This window comes from Cyanistes caeruleus, chromosome 10, assembly GCF_971803275.1.
Source record: "Cyanistes caeruleus chromosome 10, bCyaCae1.hap1.1, whole genome shotgun sequence".
Classification (NCBI taxonomy): Eukaryota; Metazoa; Chordata; class Aves; order Passeriformes; family Paridae; genus Cyanistes; species Cyanistes caeruleus.
The window spans coordinates 24,712,308-24,729,174 of record NC_141710.1 but is presented as its reverse complement, the minus strand read 5'-3'; the positions used below and the strand labels follow the sequence as shown (position 1 = coordinate 24,729,174).

Sequence of the window (16,867 nt, the reverse complement as noted above, 5' to 3'; positions counted from 1 at the left end):
GAGCTACACCTTGAGCCTTTGTCCCTTCCTCCAGAGGAGGAGGAGGAGGAAGAGCCCACCTCACCTGTGTCTCAGGAATGTGCTGGTTTAAACCCAGCTCCCATTCAAATGGAAACCAGTTTAGAAAAGTCTCACAGAGCTGAACTGTCCTGCTGTGCAGTTTGGTCTGGAATGAGACACTTTCCCTTCTGTTGGGGCTGGGGCTGTGGGTTCCTTGAACAGACAGTTAGAATAAGAGTTTGAAAACATGCCTGGCACCAGTGTGGCCAGCTCTGGTGTGGATGTGCTGCTATTCCCTCAGCATCCAGCTGGGTTGTCCATGTGCTGTGGTTTAAGCAGCTGTAATTTTAAGATGATTTTATGGCCTTTTTGATGTTTCAGTGGAGTTTTTCATGTTACTTATATCCTGATACTTTGAGCTGTCCTTGTGCTCCCCCTGGCCATGGCCTGGAGAAGGTCTCTGCTCTTGAGGCTGGGATGTGCCTGGAGCTGCCAGTGGGAATTACCAGACTTCATGTGCAGCTCACATCATTGCCAACAACAGAGGACCTGCCTCTGTCTTTCAATAATTTAGTAGGAAAATGGGCATTATTTATGTGTTAGTAAGGTGTAAATGTCAGTAACATCCCTTCTGCTGTGTGTTTTAAGGATCTGCACAGGCCAGCTGACACAGAGTGCCTCTCCCTGCTCCTGGCTGCTGGTCCCCACGGGCCCCCAGCAGCCCCTGCCATCCTGTGGTCCTGGGGAGCGTGGGGACAGCCTGGGGCAGCTCGGTTTAAAATCAACATGTTAATAATAGAAACATGGGATCAGAATGCTTTGGGTTGGAAGGGACCTTAAAAACCATCCAGGTCCAATGCCTGTCACGGCCAGGAGCACCTTTGACTAGAAAATGTTGCTCATTAATGAAAATGAAGTTTATGGGTCTAATTAGCAAGAAATATTCCTTTCTTTGCAATATCACACTGTTTTCCCCTCATTTAATTTTTATTTTGAGTTGATTTTGGCACACCTTATAATCCACTTGTCCTGTGTTTGTGGAGCCTAAAATGCATTTAAAGATGGCTGTTGGATCCTATTTCCCTACAAACACAGATGTGGGACCCATATTACACAAACAGGTGTGTGGCACTAAACAATCAATATTCCAGGTTTGCCAAGTGTCTGTAGTCAAGAAAGCGTAAGACCAGCTTGGTAGAAGTCTGTCAAAGGGAATGTTACTGGCAGAGTGGAGGAGGTTCCAGTGACAGCTTTGAATCAGAAAATACAGTCATGCTGAAATTGCGACTTTTGAGCTTAAAAGCATTAATCTTACATAACTTCCATCCATTTTGGAGGTTTTTTTAATAGTTGTTATATCTTGAAGAAACTGATGGGAGAGTGTCACTGCAATGGGCACCTGCCTGGTGCAGACTCCTCTGCCAGCACTGCACAGCAAAAGGTGCTGTGGGTTAGTTTTATATCCCAAAAAAACCCCAGTGTGCTGCTTAGTGCCTTTGACTAACTTCAGCAGTTACTGCAGCCTGCTAGCCAGGAGATTACACAACGTGTTTTTAGTGAGGGATTTGCTTTCAGAAAGGGAAAAGATGCTGAAGTCTTGTAAAACACTGAAACTGCCTTCAGTAAGCGCCAGGTTTTGCTGAGCAAAGCTCGGGTGGTTTCTGTAGCGCCCACGGAGTTATTAGGATTCAGGATTACTCCAGTTTTATTCAGCATGTCAGGTTTCCAAAGAATCACCCAATTAAAAGCATTGGTAGCACATGCATTTCCACTGGATCTAATGAGAAAATGAGATTTAGGAGGCAGGTCTGGGAAGCTGAGAGACCAGAGATGGATGGGAGATGCTGAGCTTGGGGCCCCCATCCCGCTGTGCTCAACGCCGCAGCAGAGCCTCCCTGAAGCCTTCTCTTCTGCAGGCTGGACACCCCTGGTGGGAGATTGCAGGGAAGGAAGAGAGCAGATGTTCTGAGAGTTCTCAGGGTGCTCCCTGTGGCCTTGCTGTGCAGGACACCCTCCTGCCCTTGCTGCCCTCCCCACCTCCTGGCCCCTGTACCAGCTACAGCTGGGCACTGTGGGGTTTGCTCTGGCACTGTGGGGTTTGCTCTGGCACTGTGGGGTTTGTTCTGGCACTGTGGGGTTTGCTCTGGCACTGTGGGGTTTGCTCTGGCACTGTGGGGTTTGCTCTGGCACTGTGGGGTTTGTTCAGGCACTGTGGGGTTTGTTCCTGCTGTGATTTGGGCACTGTGGGGTTTGTTCAGGCACTGTGGGGTTTGTTCAGGCACTTATAAATAAGTTTATATTGAAAGCCACCATGTGATGTTAATAAACCTCCTGGAAGCAGCAGTGTTTCTCTGTTTCCTCCCTCTAAAGGGAGGGTCCCAGGGTGCTGGTGGTGACAGGGGCTGAGCCTCTGGGTCACTGGTGAAGCCTGGCAGCAGATGAGCCCCGTGTCCCACCCGATGCCATCAGTGCCAGACCTCATCCCAGCCTTCACAGCTCAGGGTGGACGAGCCCCACGTCGCTCCTGCAGTTTCTGGAGCCAGCAGCCCTTTGGATGGCAGTGCCCTGGTGCAGCTCCTGTCTCCTGCCTCAGCTGCCAGTGAGGAACTGCAGGAATTCCCCACCTGCTGCCAGGGACATCAGGGCATCATCAGCTGAGTGCAAACCCACAGGCAAGCTGTCAACCAAAATCACCACAAACAAATTGTTATTCCTGCGCAAACAAATCATAACTTGGCTTGTGTTTGGAGTTGAAAAAGCAGGATAAATGTATTACTATTTTATGTCATTTAGGAATTAGTCTATACAATTCTTTTTCAATGCATTCATTTTGCAAGAGGAACTTTAGATGTTGGAGCATTTAAAATACTCTGGTAATACTTTTTTCCTGTTTTGTTCTGACTCAATTTGCTTCTTAAACCTACCTGGCTGCTCAATTGAGGAACCACAATTCTAAATTGAGATTCAAATTGGTGTGGTTTTTATTCTATTGAGAAATGTTGAAAAAATGCTTTTGTGACAATAAGAAAGTGATGCCAACCTGGAGTGATTCTATACCCAGTCTGTAAGCATTGGCTTAACAGTGCTGAGCAGAGCTTCTTCTCTTGCTCCAAACTGAGCTGTTCTGTGTCATCCCACAGCTCTGCAGAAAAGACTGGCAACCACAGCTGTGCTAGTAAAAATACTTCACTACTTGTTACATCATTGAATATTTATTTTCAAACATACTAAATATTAAAACACATTAAGAAGGTAATCTGCATCCCAATAAACCTGCTCCTCTGTTCCCAGGAACCGTCCTTGCCCTCTCTGATCCGTGCTTGTGACATTCACACAAGGTGGGCAGTATTGAACTGATGCAAACCCATGTCCATACAGGAGCTCTCTAGGCACATTTCCAGAAAGTTCCCATGTTTGATAGTCAAGGTTTGCTATTACTTTGCAGAGCAGAAGTGCTTTAATTTTGCTTTCATTTAAATCCCCTGCACATGGAGACAACCAACGCTAGCAAGTAATGCCAGAGCTAATTTTCCCCTTGCTCTCTCTCTGCCCGGTCACTGCAGCCTGAGTGCTGTGGATGCGTTCAGGCTCTCACTTGTGGCTGCCTTTGACTAAAGCCATTGCAAGGATGAGCCCAGTGCGCTCCGTTCCTGCTGCGCTCTGGCTCACAGGACGTGCAGATGGGTGACGGCAGTGGCAGTGCCAAGGGGGTTCCTGGCCGTGCACTTGTAGGTGCCGGAATGGGAGGGCCGGGGGCTCTGCAGGAGCAGGGTCCCCGTGGGGTGAAGCAGCTCGCCCCCAGAGCCCCGGCCCTGCTGAGCTGTGGAGAGTACGGAGCGGTCGGGTAACTGCCAGGAAACTTCTGGCTTTGGGATCCCCATCACGACGCAGTGGAGCTGCAGCGCTGCCCCTGGCACGGTGTGGATGGCCGGGGGGGGTCTGCCCACGATGCGGGGGGCGTAGGCTGCCACCACCACGGGGACGGCGAGGGACGAGTCCCCGGCGTGGTTGTGGGCCCTGCACACGTAAGTGCCCGCGTCGAGGCCCGAGGCTGCCCGCAGGAGCAAGGTGCCGTTCTCCAGCAGCAGGTACCTCCCGCTGGCCTGTGGCTGCTCCAGCACGCGGCCCCCCGGCAGCGTCCACGCCGTCCTGGGCCTGGGGCTCCCCTCGGCCGGGCAGTGGAGCCACAGGGGCTCCCCGCTGACAGCCCTCACCAGCCCTGCGGGGCGGCTGAGGATCCTGGGCTTCTGGGCAACCTCCAGGACCATCAGCTTCTCTATGTAGCCAACCTGGTTGCGGGCAGCGCAGCGGTAGCGCCCGGCGTGCTGTCTCTCGGGATTGTAGATGGTCAGGGTCCCGTTGCTCCCCGTGAAAAACTGGGATGTCCTGATGCTGCTGGAAAACCTCGTGTCGTTGGGCAACATCCAGCTTACATCAGGGGGAGGGTTTCCATCCACAGAACAGTTCAGTGTGACAGTTTCCCCAGGTTTTACTATTATTTTTTCATTGAAAGGGTTTTTGAACATTGGTCTCCGTAGCATTTCTGTGACTTCCAGCCGCACCACCAGCACGGTCTCTCCCCCGTCGTTACGTGCCACACAGATAAAATCGGCTGTGTCTGAGGGCCGGATGTTCCGAATCTCAAGTGTCCCATTTTTGTGCACCACAATCCTGCTCCCGTAATACGGGGCTGTTAGGAAAATGTTATCAGGCATGATCCACATAATCTGAGGAGGAGGTGTCCCTTCTGCCCGGCAGTCGATGTGTTTCTTGGAGTGCCTCACTGCCGTCACCTTCATGATTGTTTTGTTCCCGTATAAACCATTTATGGTGGGGGGTTTAGCAGCCACATCCAGCTTATACAGCTTGGTGTCATCCCCGCCAGGGTTCCGAGCCACACACACGTACTCCCCAGCGTCCAGCAGGCTGGCGGGGCTGATGGAGAGCGAGCCGTTGGCGTGCAGGGAATGCCTGTCCGTGGACAAGGAGATCATCTCACTGGAGGGCAGCAACCAGAATATCTGTGCCCTGGGTTCCCCAGCAGCTTCACAGTCCAGCAGGGCTGTGTCTCCAGCTGTCACTGCGATGTGTGTCTTGTAATTGTGCTTTATCTGAGGGGCTGCCACAATGACCGTGACGTGGACCTTCATCTCATCCCTCCCCAGAGAGTTTTGGGCGTAGCACGTGTAATCTCCTCCCTCTGCCACTCCAGCTTTGTTGAGGTACAGAGTCCCATTGTCAAAGAGGATGTACCTGCGAGCCCTGTGCCCGCTGTCATCCGCCAGCATCGCGTTGTTCACCACCGTCCCGTCTGGCAGGCCCCAGGAGATCTCTGGAGCTGGCGACCCTGAGGCCTTGCAGTCCACTCTGAAATCCTTCCCATACGGCACCAGCTTCTTGAACTGCTGGTTGTGGTCAATCTTGGCTGGTTTCATTGTGATGCTGACTTTCATCAGTATCAGATCATCCCCAATTCTGTTTCTTGCAACACACAGATAATCACCTGCGTCCTTTTCCGTAACTGCCTCAACAGCCAAGGATCCATTGGGGTAGACATGGATCCGACTTCCCATTCTGTTGTGGAGACAGAGAGGAAGAGAATTATGGAAACAAGTGCTGGAGGTGAATACTGAGCACTGGAAGGGACTGAGAGTGATAACAGCACAGTAGAACACAGAAGCCCTTTCCAAGGGCACTGTGCCCACCCCGCCTGCCCACCCAGAGTGTCCTACCCTGATGCCATTGCCAATCTTGAGAGTGGTGCTGACTCTGCTGGGAACAGCCGGAGTTGGGGCTGTCTCCCCTAAGGTGGAGGTGAAGTGTTACTGTGGGAGGGGGTGTGGGAAGACCCCCAAAGGTAGAGGTGGCAGAGATGAAAGACACCCCTCCCTCCTGAGCCCTGCTTCACCAATCTGTTACGAGTACGTTCCCCTCCTCTCAAATGACAGCTGTCAGCCAGGGCATGATGACAGTAGTTACCTTAATTCAAGTATGACTTGTACCTGTTCTGAGACCTCACCCACTTATGACAATTGGTGTGATCTGTTATTAGATATAGATGCCGCTAAAACAGGTGTTTCACCACTGTTAAATGCTTTAAAAATGGTTTAGTTCTTAAAAAATTGTTTTAGTGCTGTACTAGGCTCTAATGTGAGCACCAGAGGAGACAGTGTTTGAAGCTCCAATGAGATGGAGAGGAAAAAAGGGTCATACCTGTGCCACTGGTCCACAACAGCCTTGGAGGGCAACCTCCAGATTATCCTGGGCTTGGGCTCCCCGCTTGCTGTACAGTTCAGAAGCAACGTCTCCCCAAAATTCAGCCGCGTCAGTTGTTGCGAGGCGATGGCAATTTTCGGAAGGGTGTCTCTGCTCTCCACCACGAGGCTGACCACCCTCCTGTCCGAGCCCGTGGAGCTGGTGGCTATGCACTCGTAGGTGCCGCTGTCGGAGGGGGCCGTGCTGCCCAGGCGCAGGGTGCCATTGGGGAGCAGGAGCAGCCTGGGGTGCCCCAGCTGCCCCGGCCTCAGCTCCGAGCCCTCGGGGAGCACCCAGTGCACGGCGGGCTGCGGCTCTCCCCGCGCCGTGCAAGGCAGCTCCAGGCTCTCCCCCGCCGCTCCTGCCACGCTCTGTCTCCTCTCCTCCAGGATGGCGGGAGGGGCTGCGACCACCTGCAGCCTCAGACGGAGCGTGTCGGTGCCCGCGGGGTTCTCGGCGAGGCACGAGTAGAGCCCGCGGTCGTAGACGGTGACGGCCCGGATGAGCAGGGCCCCGTCCGGCCGCAGCCGAGCCCGGCCGGTGCCCGCGGAGGAGCGCCACAGGCGGGTTCCGTTCGCCAGGAGCCAGGAGATGCTGGGAGCGGGGCTGCCCCGGGCCGGGCACGGCAGCACGGCCGAGCTCCCGGAGTGCGCGGTCAGCAGCCGCTGGCGGCCGGCGATGCGGGCCGGGGAGCCCAGCACGGCCAGCGTGGCGAGCAGCCGGGCGCTGCCGTGAGCATTGGCCGCCGTGCACAGGTAGCGGCCGGAGTGCTGCGGGCCCGCACGGCCGATGGACAGAGTCCCGTTGGGCAGCACGGCTCCTCCTGCGGAACAGCACAGCCCGGCAGGGCATGAAACAGCCCGGCAGGGCATGAAACAGCCCGGCAGGGCATGAAACAGCCCGGCACAACCTGACACAGCCCATCACAGCCCATCACAGCCCATCACAGCCCATCACAGCCCGGCACAGCCCGGCACAGCCCGGCACAGCCCAGCACAGCCCATCACAGCCCATCACAGCCCGGCACAGCCCATCACAGCCCATCACAGCCCGGCACAGCCCGGCACAGCCCGGCACAGCCCGGCACAGCCCGGCAGGGCATGAAACAGCCCGGCAGGGCATGAAACATCCCGGCACAACCTGACACAGCCCATCACAGCCCGGCAGGGCACGAAACAGCCCGGCAGGGCATGAAACAGCCCGGCACAACCTGACAGCCCATCACAGCCCATCACAGCCCATCACAGCCCATCACAGCCCATCACAGCCCGGCAGGGCATGAAACAGCCCATCAGGGCATGAAACAGCCCGGCAGGGCATGAAACAGCCCGGCAGGGCATGAAACAGCCCGGCAGGGCATGAAATATCCCGGCAGGGCATGAAACAGCCCATCAGGGCATGAAACACCCCATCAGGGCATGAAACAGCCCGGCAGGGCATGAAACAGCCCGGCACAACCTGACACAGCCCATCACAGCCCGGCACAGCCCATCACAGCCCATCACAGCCCGGCACAGCCCGGCACAGCCCGGCACAGCCCAGCACAGCCCATCACAGCCCATCACAGCCCGGCACAGCCCGGCACAGCCCGGCACAGCCCGGCACAGCCCGGCACAGCCCATCACAGCCCGGCACAGCCCGGCACAGCCCGGCACAGCCCATCACAGCCCATCACAGCCCATCACAGCCCATCACAGCCCGGCACAGCCCGGCACAGCCCATCACAGCCCATCACAGCCCATCACAGCCCGGCACAGCCCGGCACAGCCCAGCACAGCCCGGCACAGCCCGGCACAGCCCGGCACAGCCCGCTCCAGCCCGGCCCATCCCGCTCCTGCCCCCTGTGCAACCACGGCCACCATCACACACGGGCAACGAACCACAGACCTTTGCCTACAGAACGGCAAAGCTTTAAAGTAAGAATGAAGTTGAATCTCCATCAGAGACAAAGTCTGCATAAAGCAGATGGGGCTTTGCAATCCAAACCTGGCACAGCTGTAACTCAATTTAAGTGATTTTTTACTACGTTTTTCTCTTCACTTGTCTCACTGTTCTGTAATGTACAATAAACACTGAATTCTTCCCACAATAAGCAAGGAATTATAATTAAACATATCTTTGATTTTTTAAATCGTTTCACTAAAGAGCTGCTCCAGAATCAGCACTAAGATGCTCCAGCAACTCTCTGCCACTGTTTCCAAGCTTACCTTTTACTAATATTTCACAGTACTCTGAAATGAAACAATGCTCGAGCTTGGCACACAGAAGAGGTGCCACATTACAGGACTAATGGCAGGTAAATTCTAGAGAGGTTTATCAAGCTCACCTGATGGTATCTTGGTCCACTGTATTGTTGGAGGGGGGTTCCCAGTAGCTTCACAAGGAATAAAAACATCAGAATTCGCCAGCACAGTGAAAGAAGCAAAATTCCCTCCGACTATTCTGGGCTTGGAAAAATGGTTTCTGCTTGCAGAACCTAAGGTGATGGGACTGGGGCTGGTGGTGGTGTCTCGATCCTGTCGCCTTTCAGACCAGGCACTGACAGAGCTGTCCTTGTCCCTTGCCCGCGGGGTTTGTGGCGAGTGCAGTGTGCTCCCTGTGCCCCTGGGAGGTGGCCCGGGCTGGAGCTGGCCGTGTCCCCGCGGGTGTGGGGAGGGTCCGGGGGTGGCTGCGGGCACGGCTGGCAGAGGGGAGGGATGCCGGCTGCTGGGGACAGTGACTGCAGCAGGAGCGCCCGGCACGGCCCCCGCGGGGACTGCGGGCAGTGCTGCCTGCTGTGCCAGGACAGCTCCCTGCCCCGCTTTCAGCTCGGCTTTCCCTCCCGCCGTGGCAGTGGCTCCGGTGCGCCGGGCAGGTGCTGGCCCCGCTGTGGCACCGACCGCAGCGGCTCGGGCTCTCGGGGCACCAGGGGGCTCGTCCAGCCGTGGTGAGGTGTGGAGCCCCATGGTGGGGGTCTGGGCAGGGCTGGCAGCCGGTGATGTGGCCAGCTGCGTGTTCCTCTGCGTGGCCGGTGTGGCTGGCAGGGCCAGGGGGAGGCTCTGAGCAGCCACGCTGCCCGGCAGGGATGCTGCTGATGTTGTTGGCCGGGGGCTCCTCCGGGTGCCCGGGGCTGCGGGTGTTGGTGTGGCTGCCGTGGGCCTGTGCTGAGGTGTCTCGGGGCTCTCAGGGATCCCCGGTGCTGTTGTTTTGGCCATGGAGACTGCACTGACGCTGCCAGGGAGAGGTGTTGCAGGTGTGAGGCTCGGAGGTGCAGCAGGTGAGGTAAGAGCTGCCACCCTGGGGGTGGCAGTGCTCGCTGCAGGGGTGGCTGCACTGCTGTGGGCTGCAGCCACACGCTGTGGGACAGGTGTTTTAGGGGGCCTCTTTCTCCTCTGACCTCTCCTTCCTCCCACTCGGAGTATTTTATTTTTGGTGACTCTGGTGTCGGTTTGAGGAGTAATAACAAGTGTAACTGTTGGCTTCAAGCCTGTTACAGCCAATGCACTGGTTGCAGTAGTGGCAGTGTCCTTTGCAGTGACAGATGTGACCGTGGTGGCAGCTTTTTGCCTTGCCCTGTGTTTCTTCTCCTCTTCCCCAAGGAATGCTGTGTTTTGATGGGTACCCACTGGGTGCTCCAATGGCATATCCAGGGCAGAGGGAGAAGACTGGGGTGCTTCTGGCCTAAATGGATTGATGGAACTGCTTAAGTTATTTAAGATTGGTGCATTTGATACATAGTTCATATTCAGCTGAACATCTGTAGCCGTAGCTACAGATTCTGTTCCTCTGGCAGACCCTGGCCTCCCAAAATTGTGTTGGTGCTCTTTCATACTTGGGATTCGTCCTGGTCTAACAGTTCGTCTCCGACCAGAGATTTTCTTTCGTCTTCCATAGTGCTGCTGGAGCTGGGGTGGATGAGTTGGAACATCCTGGATAACCCAAATTTGCTGATGAGTAGTAAAAGTGGAGACAAGTGGTGGATTAGGAGTTCCTCCTTTCTGAGTACTATGAAAATAAATGGGGCCAAATTCAGAGCTTGGTTCATTGACTGTGGCCACAGGGACCTGGTGGTCTGTTTTGGTGGAAACATTATCAATAGACTCAGTAAAAATAAGTACCTTGTCTGCTGTGTTTTGAGGAGTTACAGCCTTGCTGGTGCCTGTAGCTTCTGTTGTGGGTGTCATGGATGCAGACTTCAGGTGCTGGTTATTGCTTTCCTCAGAATATATTGACTTTTGCCCAGCAGGGAAGAGTGTGGATGTTCCACTTGGTGTGGTTGGTTGTTTTACACCACTTGCTGATATTTGACTCAAATCAGATCTTTCCCATGAGTCTGTAGGTTTTGGAGGTGTTTGTGGCCTTTTGCTGGCAGGTGCCACAGGGTGTGGAAGGGGTGAGGGGAGGGCAGTTAATGGCTCTGTGAGCAGGAGGGAGCTGTTCCAGGCACGAGTGGGATTCGCGGTCTCCTCGGGCCCTGCAGTGATCGTGAGTTCTGTTGCTCTCCCCAGAGCAAATACTGGGGATCTCTCTGTTGCTGGTATCATGAATTCTTCTTCTGGAGATATGAGATCACCAGAGGTCTCCTCCTCATCCTCAGGTACCTCTGAGAGTTTATGGGATTGAATGGGTGGTTCTGTTCCAACTTCTCCTCGTTTGTGTGCCACTGTCAAGTTCCTCCTTGTTTTCTCCAGCAAGGCTGCCCAGCGCTGTGGATCAGCTCTCCTGCCTGAGGAAACAAACTGTCTCCTGTGTCCCCTGAACCTCCTGCCTGCTCTGTCCCCGTGGGGCCAGTGGGGCCTTTTCCCGTGGCCGTTCCTCTGACGTGCGCTCCGTGCGCCCTGGCTGCTGGCTGCTGCTGCAGCGGATTGCCCAGGAGCTGCCGGGGTGGCTGGAGTGGCTGGGGGATGTCTCTGTGCTGCAGCAGAGCGCAGCAGTTCCTTGCCAGAGCCCTCCTCCCACTCTTCCACAGCTCCATGCCTTTTCCTCAGAGCAGTTTCATCCTGTCTCGTTAGCACTCGGAAAACCAAAAGATCGGCACCGTACCGGTTGGCCACAAGGCATCGGAAGTAGCCCGCGTCTCGCTCCGTCACCCCTTGTATCCTCAAGGTGCCGTTGGCAAAGACCAGCTTGTTTCCTACGGCCTGACCAAGAACTGTGTGCTCAGGGGACAGCCAGGTGACGGCAGCGTCCGGAGCAGCCGTGGCTGTGCAGGGCAGGTGCAGTGTGCTGCCCAGAGCGGCCAACAGCTGGGCTCCGTTCACCTGCTCGCGTTCCACGCCAGGATCCAGCACCGTGATTCGGAAGGAGAGCGCGTCGGCGTCGGCGAGGTTGGTGCAGGTGCAGTGGTAGAGCCCCGTGTCAAACACGTCAGCTGCCCGCAGCGCCAGCGCCCCGCTTTCCAGGACGATGATTCTCCCATCCTCGCTGACGTGAGGAGCTCGCACTCTGCTGCCGTCGGCCAATACCCACTCCACGGCAGGAGCCGGCTCCCCGGCTGCCTGGCACCCCAGCTCCACGGTGCCCCCGACCAGCACAGTGTGCTCTGTTCGGGTGCTGTTGTCCCTGACAATGATGGCCCAGCTATGTCTCACCTGGCTCTGGTCATCGCTGGCCAGAGTGACCAGGGCGTGGGTGGAGAGGCGGAGGTGCAGCGCGCTGAGCGTGCTGGCTGTCCTGTCCAGCTGCAGGGCCACCGTGCTCTGCATCAGCCAGGCTGGCTCAGCTCGCAGCTCGGCCTCGATATTGGTGAAGAGTTCATCTTTCTCACTGTAGATCTGCCTGTATTTGTGGCTAATAGAAGGCACGTCAGCTCCAGTCTGCACAGTTTGCTCCAGTTTCAAAGGAGAATTGCTGTACAGTGCCAGGATGCTCCACAGCTGCTGGATGTGTCCGTAATCGACACCACACACCAGGAATGCTGAGAACGAGGTTTTGAGCACGGTGCTGTGGCCATTTTTGTCGAGTGAAATAGGAGACATTTTTGTAGGTTTCTGGACATTGCAAACCAAGTTGCCCTGATTTCCTGCTTGGTCAGTCATATTCAAAACCACAGATCCTATGGGAGCTATCAAGTCCTTGGGAGACACAAAACTGAAATCCCCATCGTCTGGCACCGTGAGGTTTCTGGATTTCAGTGAGTCGTGGATCACTGGCTTACTGCAGGTGAAGGATGCAGAAGGAAGGTCCACTAAACCTTTCCCATTATGATTTTTGGGACTAGCACAGACTGGGCATTGCTGGACACTGGAACTTCTCTCTTTTCTGCACTTTATAACATCTGAAGGGAAGAAAACTTCAGTAAGCTTCTGTGCCACAAGCTTTAGTATTAAAAATTACATACAACTGCTAACAAGTGTTCTTTTGAATAAAATAAAACCAAAGCTTGAAGTGACATGTAAATGCAGCAGCAAAGAAACTCCTAGAGTCCCTTGAGTTCCTTATTTTCTTTTTAAAGAATCAGGTGCAATGTGGCCTTGCTCTTGCCGATTCCAGAAAAGTCAGCTTATTCCCTGTGGATTCTCCTGGTGCACAGAAGCTTTGGACTGGCCAAGGAAAATTCTCCATCAAGGAAAGCTGCTCTTGGGAATGCATTAAGGCCACTGGATTCATTTAATCTGGGAAACGGACTGGTATTAATCTCTCTCTCCTGATTACACACACACCTACAAAAGTCCTATCTTCTGGTCTTTTCTGGGAGAATAAATAGATGAATAAAGGACAATTACTTGTATCAGGAAGAGTAAGATGCTACAATGGGATTAAGGAGCATAAAGAAAGCCTGCAGCTCACCTGGTCTCTCCTGTGCCCACTCTGCGAATCCCTGCAGGCTGCAATCACAGGACCAGGGGTTTCCCTGGAGGTAAATGCTCTCGAGCTCTGACATGTAGGAAAACATTTCTTGAGGAAGTGAAGCCAGCATATTGTCAGACAGAGAGATGTGCTTCAGGAAGGATATTCTGAATATTTGACTGTAGCGCAAGGTGACAAAAGTGTCTGGATGCAGCTGCTGAAGTAAATTTCCATCCAGGTGCACCAACCTCAAGGAAGTGAGTCCACAGAAAACATTGGGATTCACGAATTCAATTTGATTGTGGTCCATATGCAGCCGTACCAAGCTGTTCAGGCCATAAAATACATCCTGCTGGAGCACTCTGACCTTGTTGTAACTCATTTTTAAGACCTGTTGATGAAAAAGTAGCAAATGAATAATATTAAACCATGTTGAAGTTGCAGGACTCCTAATAAATGCTGCTGAAGGTTGCTGTGTGCAGTGAAAGTTCTTCACCAGACCAGGAATGCCAGGAACTGGAGTTTCTTTAAAGAACTAAGGGGTTTATATGCAGGGTGTTATATTTCTGCACAGTTTGGCTTTTTTTTCATGAAGGCTGGAAAAGGACAGGATTGCACTGAAGGGAAAGGGAAATCTCAACGGAAAACAATCCTCAGATTCCTCAATCCTCAAAATCCCAGACTGACTAACAAATTAACAGTGATAGGTTTCCTTTTTCAGACACAGTAGTAGGAGCTTTGCAATCTTTCTCCTCTGTAGAAAGAGAGTTTTGACTGCAGCTGCCTGCTAAGATACAGCTGAGAGGTATTTACCAAAGTGTTTGCCATGCTCTTTACCTGTACCTGAGTGCCTACCTGGGAAGGGAAGACATTTCCCATTAGGATACTGGATTCTGAAGGCTGTTGACTTTCGTGTGAATAAGGTAAGAAACAGGAAATAGAAATGTTGCAGAAGGGTTTCCAGTGCCACTGAAAGTTGTCACAACAAAAAGCTACACTGGGTCATTTAGTTCTTACCTGCAGTGAATGTAAATCACTGAACACCTTCTCAGGGATCGTGCTGATCTCATTGCTGTGCAGCATCAGTAACTCCAGTTTCTCCAGGCCAGCAAAGTCCGTGGGGCTGAGTTTTCTCAGGCTGTTGTAGCTGTATGGGATGGGTTTAGTCAGCCCCAGCTCACACCTTTTAAATCCAACCGACCCAAAACAAAAGAACCACTCTTTGGGAACAGCTAAAGGTCAGCAGCTCTTCCCCTTGCCATGAGGTCATTCCTTCATGTTAGCACAAAAGGTGGCCACTTTTCCAGGACAGTGTTCTGATGGCAAATTCCCAATGGATGGGGTGAGTGACAGCGAGCATGAAACACATCTGTCTGTGGTCACTTTGCTACCACTTCAGTGAAAATCCCTTGTATATTTTCTGCAGACACGTCTGGGTGGTTCAAAGGTTATGTGTATCAAAGGGGATACACAGGTCAGACAAATATTGCTGATGGGTCTCATAAATTGATTAAAGAGAAAGGACACTTGCTGGAAACTGCATGAAGGGGCCAGACAAGCCTGGGTATGATCTATTCCTTGCTCCTTTAATCACACAGAGAACGGAACCACCATGGGAGCTGACATGGCCAGACAAGTGAAATTTTCCTTGAACTCAGCAGGTGAAAGCAGAGACCCTAACGCTGAGGGGCATTCTAAGTGACAGAATCATAGAAGGGACCCAGAAGGATCGTGGAGTCCAGCCCTTAAGTGAATGGCTCATGCAGGGATCTAACCCCCGACCTTGGTGTTACACCACAGCAACAGCTCTGCAGTAAATCTGCAGATTTTAATACATGTGCTCCTTTTCCAGTCCACTTTCTGAGCTCTGAACTATCCTTTCCCAGGGAGAAATCTATTTCAGACTTCTGCCAAGTTCCGTGCTACAGACACAACATGTTCAGGTACTATAAAGGAAAGCTCAAAACTTCCTGAAGTCCTCAAGTGCCCTGTCCTAGATCCCCACAATTTCTCCTTAGTGTGGGTGGTCTCGGGCTACGCTGGCTGTGGCTGCAGCCACTGCTGAGCACTGCAGAACATTCAACTCTACAGACGTAGCTATTGCTTTGGTTCGTTTCTAGCCCCAAATCTGGAAGGTGAGTTCCTGCGGTGCAAAGTGCCGGCAGACAAAGCTGTGTGGGTGCTGAAAGCCCGAGCCGCACGTACCCCAGGTTGATGCGCCGCACGTCCGGCGGGATGCGCGGGGGCACGGCGCTCAAGTAGCGGAAGGTGCAGTGGAGCTCGGCCGAGCCGCGGCAGGCGCAGGGCCGGGGACAGGCGCCGATGGCCGGCAGGGTGGCCAGGCAGGCGGCCAGGAGGGTCCCCAGCCAGCGGGGCCGCTCCCGGCGCGGGGTCCCCATCCTGCGCGGATCCTACGCTGCCATCCCCGGGAGCGGCGGGGCCGGGCGGTTCCTGCAGGGAAGCAGAACACGGGCACTTACAGCGCCAGCCGAGCTGAGCCGCTCGGCTTCCAGCCATCGGCAAAAAAGAATTCTTAACTTGAAAGAAAAACCCGCCCACGAACCAGCCCCCAAACTCTCGGGTTTCCCCTCAGCGAGCGATCCGTGTCATGACCTAAAGCGCTGTCATTTGACAGCTGCCCCTCCGTGCCCGTGTCCGGCTCGCTGTGCCGGGAGCTGCGGCTCTCAGGAAAGCTGGAATGGCTCAGGAGAGCCGGGGAGCTGCAGCCGCTGCCCGCCGCGTATCCCGGCCGCGGACCCGGCCCTGGCGTGCGGAGCGTTCCCGACTCCGCCGGCGGCTCATCCCCCGGAGGCGGCTCCACACGTCAGCTCCTTCCCCGCCAGGAACTATTCCAAGCAAAATTAACTCATTTCGCATCCCTCGCACAACCCTCCGCGGGACCGGGACCGTTCCCACCTGCGCCTTCCACCTCCGGGGCCGGGCGGGGACAATCCCGCACCGACCCCTCCCGGGGACGCTGCCCGCAGCCCGCCGGGCTCCTCCGGGCTCCGCCGGGCTCCGCCGGGCTCCTCCGGGCTCCTCCGGGTTCCGCTGGGCTCCTCCGGGCTCCGCTGGGCTCCGCCGGGCTCCTCCGGGCTCCTCCGGGCTCCTCCGGGCTCCTCCGGGCTCCGCTGGGCTCCGCCGGGCTCCTCCGGGCTCCGCCGGGCTCCGCCGGGCTCCTCCGGGCTCCGCCGGGCTCCTCCGGGCTCCGCCGGGCTCCGCCGGGCTCCTCCGGGCTCCGCCGGGCTCCGCTCGCTGCCAGGCGGGCAGGGGAGACACGCCCGCATCTCCCGGGGATGCTGCGGCACCGGCACCGCACGGAACCCGCTCGGGATCCGCATCCCCGAACCCGCACAGAACCCGCACAGAACCCGCACCCCCGAACCCGCACAGAACCCGCACAGAACCCGCACAGAACCCGCACCCCCGAACCCGCACCCCCGAACCCGCACCCCCGAACCCGCACAGAACCCGCACCCCCGAACCCGCACCCCCGAACCCCCGCCCCGAGCCCGCAGCCCCGGCCCGCCGGGCCCGCTGCCCTCGGCACAAGAGCTGCTCTCTGTCCGGGGACTGTTCGTGCTTGAGCCCTCCCAGAAGCGGCCGCTTCAGCTCGGTTAGGGAGGACAAGTTTCTCTCATTGTAGACGGAGTCTGTCACTGCTTCAGCTCCTTCTTTTCGGCCCAGAGGAGTCTGTAACAGCCACAAACCCGACTGACAGCACCTTTCTGCTCACACTGGGCCATTCTAGGGCAAACCTCCTTCCACGAGTTCCACTGCACGTGTAAGGGCAAGACAAAACTTTAAAGATAAGATAAAGCCTCAAATATATTTTTAAAGGTTC

At 55.1% G+C, this 16,867-nt stretch overlaps 1 protein-coding gene across 1 annotated transcript; it reads right to left on the bottom strand.

Moving 5' to 3' along the window:
- Positions 1–3,196: 3,196 nt before the first annotated feature.
- IGSF10 (immunoglobulin superfamily member 10) lies at positions 3,197–15,830 on the bottom strand. The gene is made up of 7 exons (XM_086843369.1): positions 15,637–15,830; positions 15,229–15,474; positions 14,041–14,170; positions 13,024–13,414; positions 8,582–12,511; positions 6,214–7,078; positions 3,197–5,574 (listed from the first exon to the last, which is right to left on the bottom strand). The coding sequence occupies exons 2-7, from the start codon at positions 15,420–15,422 to the stop codon at positions 3,666–3,668; spliced, it is 7,419 nt and encodes a 2,472-aa protein (XP_086699495.1). The 5' UTR covers positions 15,423–15,474; positions 15,637–15,830; the 3' UTR covers positions 3,197–3,665.
- Positions 15,831–16,867: the final 1,037 nt, after the last annotated feature.

Bases quoted from the DNA above. Each gene is read 5' to 3' on its own strand.
- IGSF10 (XM_086843369.1), bottom strand. From the start codon at position 15,422: ATGGGGACCCCGCGCCGGGAGCGGCCCCGCTGGCTGGGGACCCTCCTG. The intron at 13,415-14,040 runs GTAAGAACTAAA...TTTCATCAACAG, and splicing joins GTGATTTACATTCACTGCAG to GTCTTAAAAATGAGTTACAA. The intron at 5,575-6,213 runs GTATGACCCTTT...TCTCCACAACAG, and splicing joins GTTGTGGACCAGTGGCACAG to AATGGGAAGTCGGATCCATG.